The 22,838-nt window shown below is 33.6% G+C and overlaps 3 protein-coding genes and 1 long non-coding RNA gene across 7 annotated transcripts; all 4 read left to right on the top strand.

Annotated features, from left to right (window-relative positions):
- Positions 1-4,184: 4,184 nt before the first annotated feature.
- On the top strand, positions 4,185-7,688 carry LOC141671881 (E3 ubiquitin-protein ligase RGLG1). Its single transcript, XM_074478310.1, has 11 exons — positions 4,185-4,645; positions 5,087-5,171; positions 5,254-5,394; positions 5,502-5,615; positions 5,720-5,817; positions 6,541-6,620; positions 6,690-6,795; positions 6,905-7,032; positions 7,108-7,291; positions 7,404-7,460; positions 7,552-7,688. Exons 1-11 carry the CDS (start codon positions 4,370-4,372, stop codon positions 7,633-7,635), a joined length of 1,353 nt encoding a protein of 450 aa, XP_074334411.1. The 5' UTR covers positions 4,185-4,369; the 3' UTR covers positions 7,636-7,688.
- A 321-nt stretch (positions 7,689-8,009) lies between these two features.
- On the top strand, positions 8,010-12,088 carry LOC141671867 (protein SIEVE ELEMENT OCCLUSION C). 4 transcript variants are annotated; one of them, XM_074478296.1, is made up of 8 exons: positions 8,010-8,133; positions 8,827-8,923; positions 9,150-9,239; positions 9,307-9,749; positions 9,860-9,972; positions 10,203-10,330; positions 10,553-11,056; positions 11,486-12,088. In XM_074478296.1, exons 1-8 carry the CDS (start codon positions 8,123-8,125, stop codon positions 11,981-11,983), a joined length of 1,884 nt encoding a protein of 627 aa, XP_074334397.1. In that variant the 5' UTR covers positions 8,010-8,122; the 3' UTR covers positions 11,984-12,088. The 4 variants fall into 4 exon arrangements, with proteins under 4 accessions (XP_074334397.1, XP_074334399.1, XP_074334381.1 ...); XM_074478298.1 differs by lacking the exons at positions 8,010-8,133; positions 11,486-12,088 and having other exon boundaries at positions 8,145-8,923; positions 10,553-10,714; positions 10,846-11,053; XM_074478280.1 differs by lacking the exon at positions 8,010-8,133 and having other exon boundaries at positions 8,162-8,923.
- A 1,118-nt stretch (positions 12,089-13,206) lies between these two features.
- On the top strand, positions 13,207-16,244 carry LOC141671856 (protein SIEVE ELEMENT OCCLUSION B-like). The gene is made up of 7 exons (XM_074478268.1): positions 13,207-13,517; positions 13,735-13,839; positions 13,916-14,364; positions 14,455-14,564; positions 14,650-14,792; positions 14,881-15,372; positions 15,448-16,244. Exons 1-7 carry the CDS (start codon positions 13,293-13,295, stop codon positions 16,063-16,065), a joined length of 2,142 nt encoding a protein of 713 aa, XP_074334369.1. The 5' UTR covers positions 13,207-13,292; the 3' UTR covers positions 16,066-16,244.
- A 736-nt stretch (positions 16,245-16,980) lies between these two features.
- On the top strand, positions 16,981-19,001 carry LOC141722280 (uncharacterized). Its single transcript, XR_012575303.1, has 3 exons — positions 16,981-17,275; positions 17,538-17,627; positions 17,707-19,001. It is a non-coding gene; the product is annotated as an uncharacterized LOC141722280 (long non-coding RNA).
- The last annotated feature ends 3,837 nt before the right edge of the window (positions 19,002-22,838 follow it).

The following is a 22,838-nucleotide window of genomic DNA, read 5'->3' as shown; positions in this document are numbered from 1 at the left end:
CAACAAAACCTCCACTTCGACCAGCACCTCAGTCGCCGGAAAATATCAGCACTTCAGGACTTATGGGAGAGAAATGCAGAGAGGTTGAAGAGAAGAGATGAGAATGTAGTGTGTTGTATATATTTTTTATTCATTCAGTTTAGCCTCTATTTATAGGAGAGGAAAAATGAAACTGTCAACACACTTAATGTCTGAATTAAACTGCTTCATTAATAAAAAATAAAAACTGATCAGATTTTGAATTCATTAATGAAAAAATCAAAACTGATCAGCTTTTGAATTTAAATTATTTGTAACAGCTTTTCACATTAACACCCACATTATTATCAGAACTTAAGTTAAGTTCTGATTTAACTCATCAGTACTTAAATTCTGATTCGACTCATCAGTACTTAAGTTCTAATTCTGATATCAGAACTTGTTAAGTTCTGATTTTATTCATCAGTTCTTAAGTTCTGATTCTAATATCAGAACTTGTTACAGATCAGATTATTTGCAGGTTCAATATATTTAGACTACTTAGCCTATTTCAGAACCCAACCCAATAATCCAATCACCGATAAATAAATTCGAATTAAAATAATTCTCAAATAAATAAAATCCTCGCCCAGGTCGCCTCGCGTACGCGAGACGCCGAGACATTCGCCCAAATCGCCCTTCGACCCGGTCCGGTGCGGTGCGTGGCGGGGCGGGGCGCGCGTGTGTGTGTGTGCGCGTGAAGCACACAACAACACAATGGACCATCACACACCTTAGTAGTTGTATACTACTCATGTGGGTAATACCATATAAAGCACACAACCCCCTTTATTTATTTCAATGTGGGACAAACATTCTCAAATTTTCCAAGCTTTTCCAAGCTACTTTCATCTCTCATTTCATATGGATTTCATTAAGAAAATTCTTAAAACCATACATGAAAATTTAAGTTCAAATATCATTGAACAATTTCCAATCATTAGATTTTAGGATTAACATCAAGAACATAATTAAATTAAGCTCTAAAATCCTAATTTTCTAACATTATTAAGCTATGTTCAATTAATTGAAAAACTAAAAGAAAACAGTAAAACAAACAGTAAAGAGGATTATTAACTCACATATGTTTGTTGGCTTTTTTGTCAACCCAAATCCTTTCAACACCGGAGTCAAGGTCATCCTTATCATCCTCGTCATCCATACCATTCTTACTGTTCTCACCAAGTAAATTCTTCTTTTTCTTCACACGTTTAGTGTGTCAATAAAAATACCAAATCTGCAGTTGGCTCCTGATTGTACTTCATTTTCTACAAAGTTACATTTATTGCAAACCTTAGAGCATGGAAAAACAATTTAAATAAAAAACTGAAAAATTCATCATTACAAGATTACCCAACGAGCTGCAACTGTTCTATGAGAAGCAGAACCACTTTCCCAGCCAGCACGAGCTACACTACAAAATTCTTTAAATTATAGAGTTTGCCAATTTGCAATCCATTTCTCATAAACCTTCTCGCCAATTCTTATATCATCATCTTCACCATTTTCCCAGCCAACACGAGCTACACTACAAAATTCTGAATACTTCCTCCGAGCATTTCCTAACCAGCCCCGGTATAATATCCAATTGATTCCACACAAAATATTTCTACAATAATAAACGAACACTTGTTACGATGCAGTTTACAAATAAAGTGCAAGTATAAAAAGAAATGACATTACGAGTTATGTATTTACCTTAAATTCTTCAAAATAAAAATCTTTAGTTTCTTTTGAAACTGACTTTCAATTATATCATGTGGGCTCAAGTCTCTCATACAAGGTGTTTCTGATCTGAGATGAACATTGATTTAAAGGTTCCAACCTCAAGAAAAAGAAATTTATGCAAGGCATATTAATAACACTGCTTGAGTTTGATCATAACATTTCTTTAACCAATGATGGTCAGATTTCAAACTCAACATCTGGGCGATGGGAGACAACTGAGAAGTTTCACAACCTTCATATAACTCTCTCTCGGACGACTTTAAAATACCATACAACTTTTGTGCCTCCGCCTATGGAATCTCCGGATCAAAACTTGGACCAGCAGCATCCATCACCATGTTGTACATTAAGTTGTCATCATTTTTTTCACCTTGGGTATTGGAGTAATGTGTGGATGACTCTTCACCACGTTGTCTAGCAACATATGGCTCTCCATGTCGATCCCACCCATAATAATCTCTTACAAATCCTTTTTTCAATAAATGCAATTTCACGGTTTTCACATTCCATAATTTACGATTCGCACACTTGAAACATGGACATTATATATTTCTCCCACTCATGGATTCTTCTCGAGATATAACATATTGCATAAAATTTTCCAATCCATTTATAAATTGTGAAGTTAAGAATCCTCTATTATCCACCCTTTGATACATCCAAGTTCGATCATTGTTCATTTTGAGTTTTTTAGTAACCTGCAAAGAAAAATAAAATCTCGTAACTAAAATACCTCATGATGAGCTAATATCATACATAATATTTTAACTTGCAGAAAAGAACCAAATCAGTTATCAAGAGAGGTTACTAACAGAATGGCAACAACAGATGTCTACATTTAGATTTAATTTTATGAGGATTTTTCGCTACATATTCAACAATTATATCAAGAAAGAGGTGTCAACTTTACCCATGACACATACAGAAAGAAATTTTATTGTTGCCAACAACTGTTCTATTGACAAGTTTGGAAATTGGTTAGTAAAACAAGAATACTAACAGAATGGCCATGAAATTTGCAAGTTAGGTAACAATGCATCTAGCAAACTTTTTGTTCTTCGAAATTTATCACTTGTCACCATTTTATTCGAACCCATAGTGGATTACATATTGAGTCTCATCATTTCACTAAAATTAAAAAAAATATATAATGTAACAATATTATCGATAAAAAAATTGTAAGCTAAATACATCATGTAAAAAGGTAACTAAAATTAACGTATCACGAGTTAATTAGTGAAAATTAAGAAAAACTAACTTTAAAATATAGCAATTAAATCGGCTGCGATCCTTTAATTTGTTAGAAATGTTGATAAGTAAGGGAAGTTGCAGTTTGTATTCTAAGACGAAAAGGGAAAAAGAAAATGAATGGAGAAGTAACAATGAATACAAAATTTAGAAGTACAGTGTATGTTGAGACGGAGGTTGATGAGAAGGTAGGTGGCAGCATTAAATTTATTTACTGATTTACTAAGGGAACAACAACGGCTATGTTCTAACCGATCTATGTTTATAACGAATTAGTAACGGGGTACTAACGAAAATAATTTATCATTTTCATTGGTAAAGCGTTGACATATTCGTCACTAATTAGTTGGTATTCTGTTAACAAAAATTTGATTCCAATCCATTACCATTTTATTAGCATTATTGTTGGTAGGTTATGTCGCTGTTCCATTGGGTTTCTGTTATTTTTGTCTTGACTTTTAAAAAATATGAGTTTGTTGCTAACTTACAAACGGAATGTTATCCGTTATTAAATTTTGTTGGCATTATTATTAATTTTTGTAGTAATGAAAGCATATGAGAAAATAAACAAAATTAAAAATGAATCGATGGAAGCATATCAAAAAATAAACAAAGATAAAAATGGAAATAAAATCAAGTGCAACGAAAAATAGATGGAAAGTTGTTAATTTTTTCCGCACAAAGAAATAAATGGCAACTGAATCGCATGCAGAAACAAATACACAATACCAAATCATATTATACCACTAACTTTCCATCGCAGAAGAAGCTAGTCAAACATGAAATTTCGCACGACCCTTCGTCTTCATATTTTGGTTTCCTAATCTTATCTTACTAGAACAAAAAAATATTAAAAAAATCCATTAATTTATTCGATTTGATTTTTTTGACAGAATTTATGTAGACTGAAATAAAGTTATTTTGTTCCTTAGATTGCGTAAATGAATCCTCTTCCACTCCATATATTTATTTATTATTGCGTGTAGTTTTCTCTAATACACATACTTCATTTCTTGATCTGCATTTACAGTCTATTTAATTTAAATATCTTAAATAAAGATTAGTAATTGTAGCAGGTAATGAACCATTTATGTAAAATTCCGAACTTTTTGGTTTTAGTCAATGCATTAAATATTAATAAATGTACATTTTATACTCTTACCCTGCTTAAACCCCTTGCAAATCTTTGTTGCATTATTTACCTGAATTTTTTACAGGTATTAGGTGTATATATATAGGATAAAATTGTAATAGGGGTTGTTTCATACGTGCAGGGCACTTTTTTTCATGGTTCTGAAGGTGAGGAATTTAGTTATTGAAGGACTGGAGGATTTTGATCTGTGCAGGGTGTGTTAGGACCTGATCAGGCCTGATCATGGGGCTAAAGATTTCGAAACAGAGGAGAAATCGAGGTTCTCGAGGGGAATCATCGTCGAATATTAATGGGATGTCAGGATTATCGAATGCTGATCACTTACGGTACTATACTCCTCAGCATCACCATGCACCTGCTCGACGTCATTTTAGGCCCCTGACTCCGCCACATCGGTGCAAGTCTTCGTATGATTATCAGCAGCCTTGTTCTAGACAAGAAAGGAATTTCGATAGTAAATATTCGAGGATTGCTGATAATTATCAAACACTGGATCAGGTTAGTTTTATGTTCTTAATTTATTTCTGATGTTTTGTGCTTCTAGGGGTGACAGATTTTTGATTTTGTGTCGTGTCCGTATTCATAAACGTGTTAATTTTATGTCGTTTGGACACTAATGTTTAGAGGACAAACTGACAAGCTAGTCATTTAGGGTCTAGTGTTGTGTAATTTTCAGGTTTTGCCATTGTTATTTGGTCGAGAACAAAATCGGGTTTGAGTTGGGTTCTTTGTATTCTTACACTGACAATGCTATCTGCTGGTAGTTATAAATGTAGTTTATCTTAAATTCAAAGACTGCAATTCAATATGAGTGGCTCAAAGGCGCTAGTTTTCATGGATCAGGTTTTACTTTTGATGGACAATGAACTAAATGTGATAGCATTAGTTGTTTTCATGAATTGTACAAACTAAAGAGATGTTTACTGTGTCTTCATTTAGGTTACTGCTGCCCTGACTGCTGCTGGATTAGAGTCCTCGAATCTAATTGTTGGGATTGATTTTACAAAGAGCAATGAGTGGACAGGTTAGGCTACTTTAATTAAGTTATAAAGTCATTACAGTTTAATTAGTTAATACTAAGCAACTACCCTCTTTTTGAATATTAGGTACAAGGTCATTCAACCGGCAGAGCTTGCATCATTTAGGAAATGTTCAAAACCCTTACGAAGAAGCAATATCTATAATCGGACAGACACTGTCTGCTTTTGATGAGGATAATCTAATTCCATGTTTTGGATTTGGAGATGGTAATTGCATATAAGAAGGGAAAATGCCATTATTAATTAATTAGTAAGTTATGTTTGCCGTTTTAAGATATATATTGACACGTCTATATCGTTGTATATCGTCGCAGCATCAACACATGATCGAGATGTCTTCAGTTTTTACCCGAACCATGCTTACTGCAATGGATTTGAGGATGTGTTGAGACGATACAGAGAGATAGTTCCGCACCTTAAGCTCTCAGGTGCCGTTTTATGCATTTAATTAGGTTAACTTCTTAAAATTCTCATGTACTGTATAGATAAAAAAAGATTGGAATCAAGTACATGGATTTTTTGCTTGATATAGGACCAACATCTTTTGCGCCTATGATTGAAATGGCCATGACTATTGTTGAAGAAAGCTGTGGGCAGTATCATGTACTGCTGATAATTGCTGATGGCCAGGTGATTCATTTCACTTACCTTGTGCTTGTTAAATTGAAATTTGAACTTAAGTCATCTTGGTCATGGGTCAATCATAATTGATACTATACTGGGCTGCTTGTGTTTTTTATTGCTTGCAGAAGTCTTAAGTGTTAAGTAGCAACCATTGACGAAATTAACATTGGTCCCTTATCCAAAAAGTTTTAGCTTCTTCACTCGAAATAAATCCTGTCTACTTATTTTGAAAAATTGGAAAGTTTTAGAATGTATCTGGCTATTGTACTGTTAAACATCCTGAGTTATCTTCTGTTTTGTCATGAAATGCACGAGCATGTAAATGGTTTACTGTATTATCTGTTCTACATTGTTTATGATAATTAATAAATTATTTTTACTAGGTATTTAGTTAAAATCTGGCAGAACAGACTAATGACAAGATAGTTTCATCTTGAAATTTACATATCACTTTTGTCCATTTTTTGACATATATAATTAGTCAGAGCATTCACCTTAAGATAAAAGTTATTGTAAAAACATGGAAGGAAGTTTTGTTTAGTTACACTTATCGCTAAATAGTGGTTAGGTTCAAAACATATGTCGTCATTGTACTTTAAACATCAAGTTTTAGATGTTGTGACTTATAATGAACTTTAATTATCATGAGAAACCGTAGAAGTCATATCATTCCCCAGTTCGTTGTGCTATATTAGTGTTGTGCTAATTGCAATATGTCTATTCACTTAGGTGACAAAAAGTATGGACACCCGAGACGGTCAGTTGAGCCCACAAGAAAAGAAAACTATCGATGCTATTGTGATAGCCAGGTAAGCTAATATCTGTAACATGGCATTTCAGGTTGAAAACTCGCACTCAATTATTCCTATCTGTTGCAGTGCTTATCCGTTGTCAATTATTATGGTTGGGGTTGGAGATGGTCCTTGGGACACAATGAGGGTGTTTGATGATAATCTCCCTGCTAGAGCCTTTGATAATTTTCAGGTTAGTAACTAGATATCTCTAAATTAAATATGCATTTATAACCTACTATGATACCTATGTTTACACAGAAATGCATAATGTGAGCGAGTGGATTTCTTTCTTTTTATAGTTTGTGAACTTCACGGAGATTATGTCAAAGAATATCAATCCACGAAAAAGACAGACAGAATTTGCTCTTGCAGCATTGATGGAGATTCCTTCTCAATATAAAGCAACTATCGAGCTCAATATATTGGGGTAAAGAATAAAAAATTTGTTGGTGTTCTTTGGGAATAAGCTTAATATTAAATTTTTGTTTATTATCTTGAGCAGACGTCAGAGTATCAATTATCCACAAAGGATTCCTCTTCCTACGCCTCTTTATGATGCCTCATCTTTCTCTAGTGGCTCGAAACCTTACCCTTTGAGGAGCTTTCACCAGAGCACACCCGTTCATCCGATGCAGAATGTCTCTGCACAAACAGCTGCATCTTCGGGTTCTCTTAATGATAATCAGGTAAAACAAATAGCATAGTATGCATGACATATAAAATCTAAATCTGGTTGTAGTTTGTTTAACAAGAAGAGAGTCCTGATTTTTCTTTTTCTTGTGCTTAATGAAATGACAGTTATGCGTCATCTGTCTTGTTAATGTAAAAGACATGGCTTTTGGCTGTGGGCATCAGGTAAATACATATCAATCCTCCAGTTGTGATGACACTATAAGGTCAGAATTGAAGGCAAGAATATGTTTTTCTAATATTATGCTATGTGCAGACATGCTGCGAGTGTGGAGTAGATCTTCAATCATGTCCCATATGCCGTCGCCTAATTAAGACCAGAATCAAGCTCTTCTCATAGTCTTATGTTACTGCCAGTTATCTAGTTTAAGTCTCCTAGTTATTAATTATTTTGGAGGAATTATGTTCCTTGAATTTCAGTATGTAGTTCACAGTCCTCTGTTATTTATTCTTTTGGAGGGATTATATTTACCTAGTTTAGTTTTCTTTTTGTTATTCTTTTGGAGAGGGGGGCGGGGGTATTTCTCGAATTTTGATACAGTATATTTATAACAATCAGAGTCAATACACTTTACTCTTATCAATAGTCTTTCATTAATAAAAAACTTCATAAACTATTTAAGCAGGTTTTTGTATTTGCGAAATTAATCAATACAATACCAGCACATCGACGTTTATGATGTCTTTTCCTGAAAATTTTTGCTCCCTTGCACTGATCTCCTCAGTTAACTAGTCATTTCTCAACATCCCAGAAGGCAATAAACTATACAAAAGTGGAACAAAACAATAGACTTTGGACTTTCTAAGCTTATGATATGAAGTAACCAATGATTCTTAGGTACTTCTTTTGGCAAAATAAAATACCTAAGAATAACTTTGCTGAAACTTACCTGCTTTATTAACTTTGCTGTTTAACTACTTACATTCCATTGTAGCAAGCAGTTTCTTTACTTTCTCTTGCCTGCTATAGACTTTGCTTTTGTCCCCAATTGCTGAGTTTATCTTGTTTTTATTTTTTCTCTATTCATTTCACTGAGGCTGAGATTGTGGATTGTCTTAATATTGTATATAACCTATATAAAAATGAAATTGTCATTGTGAAACAAGGCAAATAACTGTTTAAAATGCAGATGAAGCTAATACGAAGAGACAAGATTACCAATGTTATTTAGTTAAATGAGTAAAAACTGAGTATTGAATAAATTTTACTATACATGTATTATAGATGATTGAATCATTTCTGGAGTGCAAAAATATAGAAAAGCTTACATATTTATACGAAGAGACGTCTATTTTTGTTGTCTTTACTTTAAAAAAGCTTGTACAACCAATTTGGTACAGAAAGAAGAAGAGAACATTGTTGAACTACTTTGTAGCACAGTAAAATCTTGTCCATGTTTTGCCTTTTTCTGATGCTAATGTGCATATATACCATCACAATATTTTAATTTGATTATTTTAAGTCTGCCATGGATTTAGATGAAAAGGATGGTTTTTCTTTAGAGTCTTCTGAAGATGATTTCCTTATTAGGAAGATTGTACTTACGCATGATCCCGACGGTCGATACCTTGATTCTGAGCTGCTACTTCAAGCAGTGGAAAATGTTATGTGTTCAGCTGCTGCAGATGTAGGAATTTCTCTTTTTGCATTTTTAAAAATAAGCTGCTGGCTGGAAGATCTTAATTTTTTTTTAATATTTGCATAACTAGTAATAGATTAATGGTATTTGAATCATGCATTTTAGCCACAAGTTTTTCTTAGTGTAAAATCTAAAATAGATAGACAAAATAGTTGGTTGTTTTCTATTCATTTGTGTCTCACTTCAATTTTGTATTTTGGTACCATCTTTCCAGGTGTCTGATCTTTATAATGATGGTGCCATTGTTGAAGTTGTTGGTTCAGAAGAATCTCTAGAACAAATTATCTACAAGATCTCATGTGAGGTAATGGTCGTCCTTGGCCTTTCTGTGCATGTCTGTGTTGCCTGTCTAATAGCACAATTGACTGCAGATGCTGTTGAAGTGCTCTGCGGAGAGTGATTTACACACAAAGACAATGGTCTTGTTGCATATGCTAGGAAAATTTACCTGGGATGCCAAAGTGGTGCTAATACTTGTGGCATTAGCGACAAGCTGTGGTGAATGCTGGCTCATAAAGCAAATGTACCCTTATAATTACTTCGCAGCATCAGCTAGACTGCATGAGCAATATCCTTCGGATCTGAACATTTTGAGGATTCAGTTGAAGGCCTTAAGAATGTTGGTTAATACTATGGTAGAGATAGCGAAGTATGTCATCAAGTTTGAAAATTTGCCCATGAAAGAAGTACATCTGGACAATGAAGCAATGGCCTTGACAAAAACTCAGATCTATATAGCTACTTACAGGATCTTTAAAGGCTCTCTAGAATTTTATGCTCAAACGACAGACTATATAGCCATGAATCAAGAGAAGTGCATTTTCTCTCCTCTTTTGTGCTTTTTACTTGTTGTCTTGTGCTTGCATTGGCAAGCTATATCCTATTCCTATATACTGTATTACCAATGTCTCCGTTCAATTCCAGGATCTCCCAGACAACAACAATTGCAGCATGGGGACTCTCATATATGGTACCTAGATTAAGAAGACTATGCAATGACATCATAAAACAGGTGGATCTGTGCCATGATCAGATAGGTTGCAACTTTTGTTCCTGTTTAGAAAAGAAATGTAAATTTCTTGAAAATGGTTCAGCAAAAAAAAGAGGAAAGATAGAATGAATATTTTTAGAAATAATTAAATACTTTGCTGACATGAAACCTTATAAGAATGTTTGGTAGTAGCAACATCATCATTATCTTTTTATTAATTTAAGAAAGTCCTGGTGCTGGTATCCAACTAAACTTTGTTCCTGCTGTAACTTGCAGAAACAAAGCTGTATAAGAATCTACTGGATATTTCTGGGAAGCCCCATAGAGACAACCGCGAGGTCATTCAAATGTTATTCGCTGTGAAGGATGAAATTCCATTAAAAGATTGCTCTTCACAAGCACAAGTAGGCTTCTCTCAGATCAACTAAACAAGCTCTCTACACACAAAAAAATGGTTCCCAAAATAAATCACTGGGAGTTCTTTATATAGCTTTATTAACAAGTTCTAGATGTTCCACTTAAAAAGAAAGTAATAAAGAGATCATTCCTAGTTATTCATAATACATGCTCTTATGCTTTTTTACCATTTTTTTTAATGATAATATGTGGTCATGGTTAATGTTCAGTGCATGGAACAGGTTAACATCTCCGAACTAGAAAAGAAGGTGGTAATAATCCTAGTATCAACGCCAGAGCTTCTTCCCATAGATCAAATACAGTTGCTAGAGCAAAGGACACATAATCAACATTACCGTAAGAAAATAGGAAGAAGCTATGAAATTATATGGGTACCAATTCCAACCTCAAATACATGGACTTCTTTTCAGAAGAGAAGCTTCAACTTTTTATCGAACTCCTTGCCTTGTCTCTGCATCCGAAAACCTTGGCTACTAAATTCAGCAGTTTTGAACTTTATCAGGCAGGAGTGGAACTACAAAAAGCAGCACCCATTGATGGTAGCATTGGACTGGCAAGGCATGGTCTCCAATTATAATGCAATGGATATGGTGTGCATATGGGGTGCTAAGGCATTTCCCTTTTCTACTTTAAAAGAAAAGGAGCTCTGGAAAGAACAGAACTGGAGTTTGAAATTTCTGTTAGATGGTGTAGATCCTCTGTTGCTGAAGTGGGTAAGGCTCTTTATACTCATAATTTATAATGCATGTAAACAAGATTTCATATTCCATACATTTCGGAAAGAGCCATTTCAGTTCTGCAGGAATTCATAAATTTGAAAGTTAATGTGATCTATTCGAAAGCACATTTATGGGTCGATGAGTGGATATGGGCGCCCATCTGTGGGGCATTAATTTGCCTTTCGTGCACCATAATGTGAGAATATTGGGGGTGGCCGGGATCGAACCTGAGTCATCTGTCAGCCTGAACACCAGTCACTCTAAAAGCTCAAGATTTTACAGCAAGGCCGTTTCCGGGATCTTATATTAGTATTCTAATAGATCTATGGGAATATTTAAAAGCCAATTCTGAACTCTTTTATTTTATTAGTATTTTTTTATTAATCATCAACAGTAATATTGCTACATACTATGTTGATCCAGGTTGAAGAAGGTAGAAACATTTTCTTATATGGGGGTGATGACTTATACTGGACAGGAGCATTCACTTCAAGAATGGATGAGATCAGAAATGCAGGGCTGAACTTTGAAGTGATCAACATTGATAAGAAAAGACCATCAGAAAGTGCATTTAACAATTTGGCCAGCACTGACCAAGCAAATCTTTATGATCCTCAAAAATTGACACAGAGTAATAAACTTTGGCTGCGGTTGGAGAGTATGAAAAGATCAATTCTCCGCGTTGAGAATACAGCTACTAAAATTCTGAAAGAGGTGTCATGGTTACTAGAAATGAATGAAAATAGTAAAAGCTGGGTACTTATTGGAAATGAAATTTCAGAGGATGTTATTAAGCTTCAAGAAATGGAAATTATAGAATGCCTTGATCGTTTTCCAGTTTGGAAAGAAAATGTAGGAAATATGGGATTAGTAATGGCGATTAAAACTGCAAACAAACCTCATCTCTCAGGTGGCTCATGATCATAAGTGCTGATCAATATCAATCATGCGAAAGGAAATGTAATATTTGGTAAATGAATTATAGAGAAGTTTCTTTTATCTATATAATCTGTTTTTTTTTGCCGTTGATAACTACCTTAAGTTTTGCTATTGAAACATGATATGCTAGTTCAAACTAAAAACCAATTGATGCCCCAGGATTAAAATTTTAGAACGCGACTCCAAGTACAACTCAGTTTTCCTAAAACAATTTCCTATTTTTAAATTACTCCTGCTAAACCACAGATTTACGCAGAGGATCTAACTGATAGGCTGTAGTGAAGTGTCACTATGTAGTTGTAGTCATGGAGGCTATGCAAAATGTTTCAAATGTTATTATGGACTTATTGACAATCCTTTTCTTGGAGAAGTTTGGAAATGTTATTATGGACTTATTTTTAAATGCTATAACCTTGAATACTTGGTGTGTTGCGCGTGTGTGTCTTTTTGATGGACCCTTGTAGCTATGAACATTCCATATCCGGATTGAAAATCTTTTCACTTGTGCAAGCAAGGAATTGTATATAAGAATCTTCTTATTATTCTACTTTAACAAAAGTAATAGTCATATATTGAGCATTAATGTTGTTTCTAAATATTTAATAGCTTGAATAGTTAATACTATTAGTTTACAACCTTAATATCCCACATGAAGCTTTTAAGAGTTGAAAATGATGAGAGCAATTGGCCAGGCCTCGTGATTAATGCTAGTACTGGATTGCGATAAACTACCACCAGGTAGTTCTGAATAATGCCACAGCTTCTGCGCCAGAATGATCAAGCGGGCTTATATAAAAAATTGCAAAGGGTTCCAAAAAATAGTGGTAGGGCTAAGGTCTGGCTACATATCATGTTTTCAGGACTTTACTTCGGTCAGATGAGTCTGGTTTTTGATTATTCAAGTCTAACTTAAACTTGAAGATACTAATGAAAGAACATTGATTTTTAAACTATTTTTTCTCTTTTCATAGTAAGTACAAAGTTTTTCTATCTTAAAAAATGTTGGTAATATCTTCACAACTTTTCTTAGCTTTAGTTGGACATGAACTGAGGGAAAGGAATCATTTCCAACAGATAGATACTTATCTACAAGAAAAGCTCTTAGAGTTGCTCCTGTATTGAAAGCAAGGTATTTGGTTCAGCTAGCCTTTAGTCCACATCAGTACCCTCGTACTTACTATAAATATGTAGCAATCATTGTACACAAACTGCATAGTTTACCAACATAATATATTCCAAAGTAAGTGTAAGTTTTGTTTTGTTTCCATTTTAAATTTGGCAATTGACTTTAATGGCTGCAATTGTACCGTCTGGGATTGCTAAGATGCAGCAGGCAAGGGGTGATCGGAGCTTGTTCTCTACGTCGGATGACAATGTCATGATGAAACAGATCCATAGTACACATGCTCCTGATGGCCGCGAATTTGATGTCAAACCTATTCTTCTTATCATTGAAGATGTCATGCACCGTGCCACTGCACCCCTCCCTGGCACTATTATTTCCAGCACTCTTCAGGTACACTGTACCATTAAAACACATAGAAAAATATATTTTTTATGTACGAGACACAAGTCTGCAACCAAGTCTACCAGCAAAATATGACTTACTAAGTGAGCTTGTTGCATGTTTTTTCCAAATCATATATCAACTGCTTCTGTGAATACATATATCAAAAATTATGTACACCGTTATATATACACACAAATTATAATTTTGTCAGGACTTTCTATAGGGAACGCAAGCACAGTTGGACGCAGTGGATGACAAGGCACTCCACAGTGGTTTCTCTGACATTCTTGAACTATTAGCCTACACTATCAATAAGATTTCCTGTGAGGTAAATTCTAATTAGTATGCTGAACATTATTATTTAAAAAAGTGTCACATATTTTAATATTATTACACCTTTTTAGATATCCTGCAAATGTTCTGGGGGAGGAGATGCACATGCAACAACAGTGTCACTATTTAACACACTCTCAAGCTACCCATGGGATGCTAAGGTAGTGGTAGCCTTGGCGGCATTCGCTGTGATCTATGGCGAATTTTGGCTAGTGGCACAGCTTTACCCCACCAACCCTCTGGCCAAATCAGTTGCACACCTCAAGCAACTCCCTGACATAATGGAACGGGCTGAATCTTTGAAACCAAAGTTTGAGGCACTCGGTGGTCTGATCAAGGCAATGCTTGATCTAACAAAGTGCATTGTTGAGTTTAAGAGCCTCCCTTCGCAGTACATTAGCCCGGACACTCCAGAGATGGTCACTGCCACTGCTCATATCCCTATAGCTGTTTACTGGACCATCAGAAGCATTGTAGCTTGTGCATCTATAATTATGAACCTTGTAGGCATTAGTCATGAGTACGTCTTTGTTTACTCTTTTTTTGGTTATGAGGTATTACAATTTGATCATATTTGTTGATCGATGAAAATTGTTGTTTGATTAATAAGGTACATTGCCTCAACAACGGAGGCATGGGAACTGTCTAGTTTGGCCCATAAGGTCAACAACATACACAGCCACCTCAACAAACAATTGTCTCTTTGCCATCAGCACATTGGTATACTTCTTCTGTATTTGTGTTCATGAAAGTAATTTATGGTATTAATTTTGCATATGTATATGACCGAGATTCTATATATCAGCTATGATGAAACACGATGAAGCTTATAGAACTCTTGTTCGGCTGTTTGAAACACCTCACATTGACAACATGAAGGTCCTAAAGGCTTTGATTTACCCCAAGGAAGATCAGCTCCCACTGTTTGAGAGTTCTACCAAGAGAAGGGTTAATTTTCATGTTCTTTAATCTGCTTCAGAATTCTAAAAATTACATGTAATTAATCAAGGTTTTGAACTTAAATGCATGAAAACAGGTTAGCATTGAGACACTGAGAAGGAAGATTGTGCTTCTTCTCATTTCAGAACTTGACTTTTCCCAAGAGGAGCTTTCACTTTTTGATTCAATGTACAGAGAAGCAAAGCAAAATCCATCCAGGCCTGAGAGTCATCATGAAGTTGTCTGGCTTCCAATCACCGACAGATCAATTCCATGGAATGAAGAAAAGCAACAACAATTTGAGAACTCACAGAACACAATGCCATGGCTATCTTTGCATCATCCGTCGATGCTGGATCCAGCTGCGATCAAGTACATTAAGGACTATTGGCACTTCACCAAGAAGCCTATTGTCGTGGTGTTGGATCAACAAGGGAAAGTTGTCAACCTTAACGCCCTCCATATGATGTGGATTTGGGGTAGCTTGGCTTACCCTTTTACTAGCTTAAAAGAAGAGCAACTTTGGAAGGAAGAATCATGGAAAATTGAGCTACTAGCAGATTCCATTGAACCCTTGATATTCAATTGGGTAAGGCTACTATGCAATCATTGTTGTATATAATGTTATTACATGAACATAGAATTAACACATTTTCTTGTGTAGATTAATGAAGGGAAGTACATTTGCTTGTACGGTGGCGAGGATATTGATTGGATCCGCAAGTTTACAACCACAGCGCAAGCAGTTGCACGTGCTGCCAATATCCAGCTAGAGATGTTATATGTAGGCAAAAGCAACCCGAGGGACAAAATTCGAAAAAACAATACCATCATAGTTGCTGAAAATCTTAGTCATGTGTTGCCTGATTTGACCTTAATCTGGTTCTTTTGGATTAGGCTAGAAAGCATGTGGCACTCCAAAGTGCAACATGGGAAATCTGTTGAAAATGATCAAATAATGCAAGAAATCATGATGATGCTTAGCTTTGACGGTAGTGACCAAGGATGGGCAGTGATTAGTCGAGGTACCGGAGATATGGCTAAAGGGAAAGGTGAAATGTTTTTGATGAGTTTGTCTCAGTTTGATCAGTGGAAGGATCACATTGAGGAGAGAGGCTTTTTGCCTGCACTGAATAATTATATTCAAGAGCTTCATACTCCGCATCATTGTAACCGTCTGATACTTCCCGGATCAACAGGCAGTGTCCCAGACATGGTAGCTTGTGCAGAATGTGGCCGTGCTATGGAGAAGTTCATTATGTACCGTTGCTGCACCGACTAAGTGCAAATGCTTCAACCTTATATGATGTTGCCTCCGGCCAAAATGAATAGTTTCTAATTTTTCACTTTTAAGTGTGTGTTTTTCTCTTTTAGTGTGTTTTTGAAATTTTCCGGTTTACTGCTTTCTCTTACTGATATTTGTAACAAAATATGTTGTCAATAAGAATCATTTTAAGAATCTTTTGTTGTTCTATATATAAGTTTAAGTCTCTTGACATAGAAATTCAAAGCCAACTGAGAAATTCTGTAACAATATCAATGGCATACCATTTTGAGTTAACAGCAATTTTTTTTGGCAACATGCAAAGGCCTGCATTTCTTATTCCCTGGCGTAGATAGGCGCGAATCGCGATGCATGTCCGATTTTGGGTAAAAAATTTCAAACCGTGGTAATTTTTCCCATATTTCTCTGAATTGTATTATTTTACACAACGTTTCAATATCTGTATACTTAAAGGAAAAGGATTCCATAAATTGGCTATAAGAAATGAACTTACAAAAAAAATTCAGAAGATTAGAAATTTGACAATTTATATAAATCCACTTAATCAAAGTAACTGAACTCAGAGATGGTTGAGTATGAATGCTATTAACTTTAAATATATAACTTATCAGATACATTTGTCACTTGCTGTAACTTGTCAGATACATTTGTCAGGAAACTTATCCAAAGTTAACATCCAATTCTTTTACTCTCTCATCAGGAATCTTCTTGAGAAATCTACCCCAGTAAAGCTGATAATATAACAAAACATGTACCCCCTCCAGCAACTTTATGCACACAATTTTTTAACCCAATAGTATGACAAGCAAAGCAAGGTATTTGGTTCAGTTAGCGTTTTAGTCCGCATCACTACCCTCTTATTTACTATAAATATGTTATAATAGTTGAACACAAACTGCATAGTTAATGAACACAATTTAGTCCAAAATAATTGTCATTGTGTGTGTTCTTTTTTCCATTCTAAATTTAGTAGCTTGCCTTAATGGCTGCAATAGTACCGGCTGGGAGTGCTAGGAAGCAGCAGGCAAGGGGTGATCGGATCTTGTTCTCTACCTCAGATGACAATGTCATGATGGAACAAATCCTGAGTACACATACTCCTGATGGCCGTGAGTTTTATATCAAACCCATTCCTCTTATCATTGAAGATATTATGCATCGTGCCAATGCACCCCTCCCCGGCGCTCTTCTTTCCGCAACTTCTCAGGTACAGTGTGATCCTGTAACGTGTTGGAAATTATAGTTTTTATGTATACTAAATAAGGCTCCAAACAATAAGCCTATCAGTAAGATGTGTGTTCATTAAATCCAATTTCCTAAGACTCACTAAGTGCACTTGTGTGTTTATTTCCCATATTAAATCATCTGTTTTTTTTACTCCAAATTTCATTTCAGACCATACACACATATAAATACCACATTGGTTGATTATTAAACTGACTACTTATTCTCGTGATTCAATTTTGTAGAAACCTCAAGCACAGTTGAATGCGGTGGATGAGAAAGATCTACACCGGCATATCTGTCATTCTTGAACTATTGATAAGATCTCCAGTGAGGTAACTGATGACCAGTAATCTAAATATAATTTCAGTTTATAATTATTACAAATTTTAAAGATTATTACACGTGTTATAGATATATTTCAAATGTTCTGGGGAAGGGGATGCACAGGCAACAACAATGTCACTCTTTAACACACTCTCAAGCTACCCATGGGCCATGGGATGTCAAGGTAGTGGTAGCCTTGGCGTCGTTTGCTATGATCTATGACGAATTTCGGCTAGTGGCACAGCTTTTGCCCACCAATCCTTTATCCAAATAGGTTGCAGACCTCAAGCAACTTCCAGATATAATGGAACGGGCAGAATCTTCGGAACCTATGTTTGAGTCACTTGTTAGCCTGATCAAGGCAGTGCTTGATCTAACAAAGTGCATTGTGGAGTTTAAGAGCCTCCCTTCTAAGTACATTAGCCCGGACACTCCAGAGATGGCTAATGCCACTGCTCAAATCCCTATAGCTGTTTACTGGACCATCAGAAGCATTGTGGCTTGTGCATCCATTGTTATTAACCTTACAGGCATTAGTCAAGAGTATGTCTTTACTGCTGCTCCTTTCCTGAGACATCTTGATATTTGATCATATATGTTGATGATGAATATTATAATGTTGATCTGTTTGATTGATTAGATACATAGTCTTGACAACAGAGGCATGGGAACCGTATAGTTTGGCCCTTAAGGTCAATAACATTCATACCCACTTTAAGAGCACCCCCAAATGCGGGGATACTTGACTGCATGGGGACACTAAATGCTCCACGTGGCTGGATACTTTATAAAATAACCATTGCATGAGACACTTGAAAATGGCTGGGGATGGTTAACTGGGCCGGGGTCGCCTGACATTTACTTCTTATTTTACTGCTACTTTTGTGCAAATATTGAATATATGTCCTGTGAAGTCTGAACTTCATTTACAATTTATTTTATCTAACAAGGGAAGGACGTTCAACGAGCGTTTGGTGTGTTACAGTCACGTTTCGCAATTGTACGTGGTCCAGCACGCTTTTGGGACCGAGCAGATCTTAGGAGAATAATGAGAGCATGCATCATAATTCATAACATGATTGTTGAAGACGAGAGAGACACGTATGCCACCCAATTTGGTCCTCTACCAACCTATGATGATACAACAAATGGCTTACCGGAACCAAATTTAGGGGTAGAACCTTTTGTGCCATATGAAACATATGTTCAAAATAGTATGCAGATACTTGATAGACAGACACATTGTCAGCTAAAAAATGACATTGTTGAACATATTTCTACAAGAAATTCGGCTAAATTCGACCGAATTTTTTGGGTCGAATTTAGCTAAATTCGACCGATTTTGGTCGAAAATAGCTATTTTCGACCAACCAGTTGTTGGTCGAACAAAGGCTAGTCGAAAATAAGGGGTGCAGTCGAATTTAGCTAAATTCGACCGTACTAAATTCGACCGACTAAATTCGACCAACTAAATTCGACCGAAATTGGTTGCAAAAACTCATCCCCAAATTTTTTTGACAAAATTTCAAAATTTCGTAAAAATTCAAAAATCCCGCCCACAAATACTAAATTCGACCAAATCTGGTCGTAATAAGTTTTCTAAATTCGACCAAATCTTGTCGAAATAAGTTTGCTAAATTCGACCAAATTTGGTAGAATTTAGTAAGCGCCATATTTTTAAAAAACAGCAGCAAAATTCAGCAGAATGCATTTTGTTGCTCAATTTTTTTTGGAATTTTTTCCTAGATTTTCCATAATGTAATATTATAATATAATAACGGACACAATAGTAATTTTTATTTAATAATATTAAAATTACATAAATATGTAATATAGATTTTAAAATATAACAATTTATATCCTTTAGTAACATATTGAAAATCAAATATTATAAAATTAACTCACCCAAATGATAAATAAATATGAAAAAAAATTAAAAATAAACTTAAATTGGTTCACATACATGAACTAATTAATAAAGTCTTATTTTACTTCTAATTTTTCGGAAATGAATTTGCCGGAGGTGATGGCATAAACTTTCGTCGGAGGTGATGGAGTCGAACTCGCCGGAATTGTTGTGAAATGGTGAACTCGCCGGAATTGGTGTGAATCGAATGAATTCACCGGAATTGGTTTATATTAATTTGACATTTGGAGAAATATAATTAGAGGAGATTTAGTATGAGAGATGTGTGTGTGTGTGTGTATGTATATATATATTATTTGGAATATACAAAATATGGATGAGTGTGTATGTAGTTAGAGAGTAAGGTTAAGTATGAGTGTATTTTTTTATAAGGGAATGAAATTGAATGGGGAATATATAGAGAAAGAGATGAGGGTGAAAAATTGAATGGTTGGGATGAGAGGATTGAGAAATAAATGAATGATCAAGATTAATTCAAATTGGCAATCCATGTGCTTTCTTCCCAGCCAATGGAAGCGTGACAAATGGCAATTCTAAAAAGTGCTAAATTCGACCAATAATGGTCAAATTTACTATTTCAACCAGATTTGGGCGAAAATAAAACACGGGTAAATTCTACCATTTTTGGTCGAATTTAGTTAAATTTGACTAATTTTGGTCGAATTTAGCACCTAAATTTGACTAGTTTTGGTAGAATTTAGTAACTAAATTAAACAACTATTATAGTATTTAATGCATATGACACATATACTTGTTAAAATATTTAAGATTTTAATATTTAAATAGATTGATTTTTCACATACACTCTTAATTTAAATATATATTTTTGTGATATGACAAAATGTTAAAAAAAATATTTGGTTTTCTATTTTAATAGTCAATCAGTAGTTTAATCGTCATTTATTACTAGTGTCTAACCCTGTATTGATATTACAATTTTTCTAAAATAAATATATATATGAATGATCCGAACATACGGATGTCAAGATCTATATATTATGGTTATGACAAAATTTTTAGAAATAAAATAAATTGATTTTGTCTGTTATTTTAACAATCAACTAATAGTTTGAATATTACTTCTAACAAGTGTTTAGTCCCATATTCATGTTTAATTTTTAAAAAAACATATATATGAATAATCCAACTGTACGAATGTTAATATCTATATATATTAATGATATCACAAAATTTTTATAAAAAAATAAATTTATCTAGTTTACTATTTTAACCGTTAACAAGTAGTCTCACTAGTATTTCTAACTAGTGCTTAATCCTATATTGATGTTTCAATTTTTCAAAAAATTATTAAGAATGATCCAACCGTACGAATGTCAAGATATATATATTTTGGTGATGTGACAAAAGTTTTAGAAAAAATAAATTACTTTTGCTTGTTATTTTAACAATCAACCAATAGTTTGAATAGTACTTCTAACTACTGTCTAGTCCCGTATTCATGTTTCAATTTTTTTAAAAATATATATGAATAATCCAACCATACGGATGTTAAGATTTATATATTTTTATGATATCACAAAACTTTTAGAAAAATACAAATTTATTTAGTTTGCTATTATAACAGTTAACAAGTAGTCACACTTGTATTTCTTACTAGTGTTTAATCCTATATTGATGTTTTGATTTTAAAAAAAATATTTATGAATGATCTAGCCGTACAGATGTCAAGATTTTAACAATCAACCAATAGTTTGAATAGTATTTCTAACTAGTGTTTAGTCCCGTATTGATGTTTCAATTTTTTTTTAAAATATATAAGAATAATTCAACCGTATTGACGTTAAGATCTATATATTTTAATGATATTACAAACTTTTTAGAAAAATATAATTTATTTAGTTTGTTATTTTAACAGTCAACCAGTAGTTTGACCAGTATTTCTTACTAGTTTTTAATCCTATATTCATATTTCAGTTTTTTAAAAAAATATTTATGAATGATCCAACTGTACGGATATCAAGATCTATATATATATATATATATATATATATATATATATATGTCAAGATTTTGCTTCTTATTTTAACAATCAACCAATAGTTTGAATAGTATTTCTAACTAGTGTTTAGTCCCGTATTGATGTTTCAATTTTTTTTTAAAAATATATAAGAATAATTCAACCGTATGGACGTTAAGATCTATATATTTTAATGATATTACAAACTTTTTAGAAAAATATAATTTATTTAGTTTGTTATTTTAAGAGTCAACCAGTAGTTTTACCAGTATTTCTTACTAGTTTTTAATCCTATATTCATATTTCAGTTTTTTTAAAAAAATATTTATGAATGATCCAACTATACGGATGTCAAGATCTATATATTTTAGTGATATAGTCAAATTTTTAGAAAAAAATGATTTGGTTTGCTATTTTAACAATTAAATAGTAGTTTGACTAGTACTTCTTACTATTGTTTAGTCTCATATTCATGTTTTGTTTTTTTAAATATTTATAAATGATCCAACCGTACAGATGTCAATATCGAAATATTCTGGTGATATGACAAAAATTTCAGAAAAAAAATTAATTTATTTTATTTTTATGTTAATAATCAACAAATAGTTTGAATAATACTTCCAACTAGTGTTTACTCCCATATTGATGTTAATATTTATGAATAATTCAACCGTATGGATGTTAAAATCCATATAATTTAGTGGTATTATAAAATTTTTAGAAAAAAATAATTTTTTTTAATTTGCTATTTTAACTGCCAATCGTTTGACCAATATTTTTTACTAATGTTTAATATATAAGTAAATTATTTTTTATGTACACTCTTTATTTTTGACAATATTCCCATTCGTATGGTTGATTCACTTAAAAAAATTATAAATAAACATTATAACCCTAATTCATACCATAAACTTCATGTTTAATTATAAAAACTTGTTCTTCGTAATTATTTAATTAGAAGTTTTTTTTATCACCATGATAGCATGTTATGTGAATTTATATTTAAGTATATGTCTTCTTGATATATCAATTTTTTTTGTATTTGTTTTAATTAACTAATATTTTTTTAAAATTTTTATCAAATATAACGCAAATAGAAATTCAACATACATATATTATATGTATATATATATGTATATATCTATATATATTCCTAAATAATTTTTTTTAAAAAATGAAAGTGTCCTTTAATTTAAATTTTCTCTTTACATGATATGTACTAACCATTTAAAAAACAAAAACAAGTTTTTTAAAAAAAATTGGAAATTTCAACCGATTTCGTTCGCTTTTAGCTAAATTCTACCATTTTTGGTC

This window comes from Apium graveolens, chromosome 1 (genome assembly GCF_009905375.1).
Source record: "Apium graveolens cultivar Ventura chromosome 1, ASM990537v1, whole genome shotgun sequence".
Taxonomy (NCBI): domain Eukaryota; kingdom Viridiplantae; phylum Streptophyta; class Magnoliopsida; order Apiales; family Apiaceae; genus Apium; species Apium graveolens.
The sequence above is the reverse complement of the archived record's forward strand: the minus strand, read 5'-3'. Positions and strand labels throughout refer to the sequence as shown.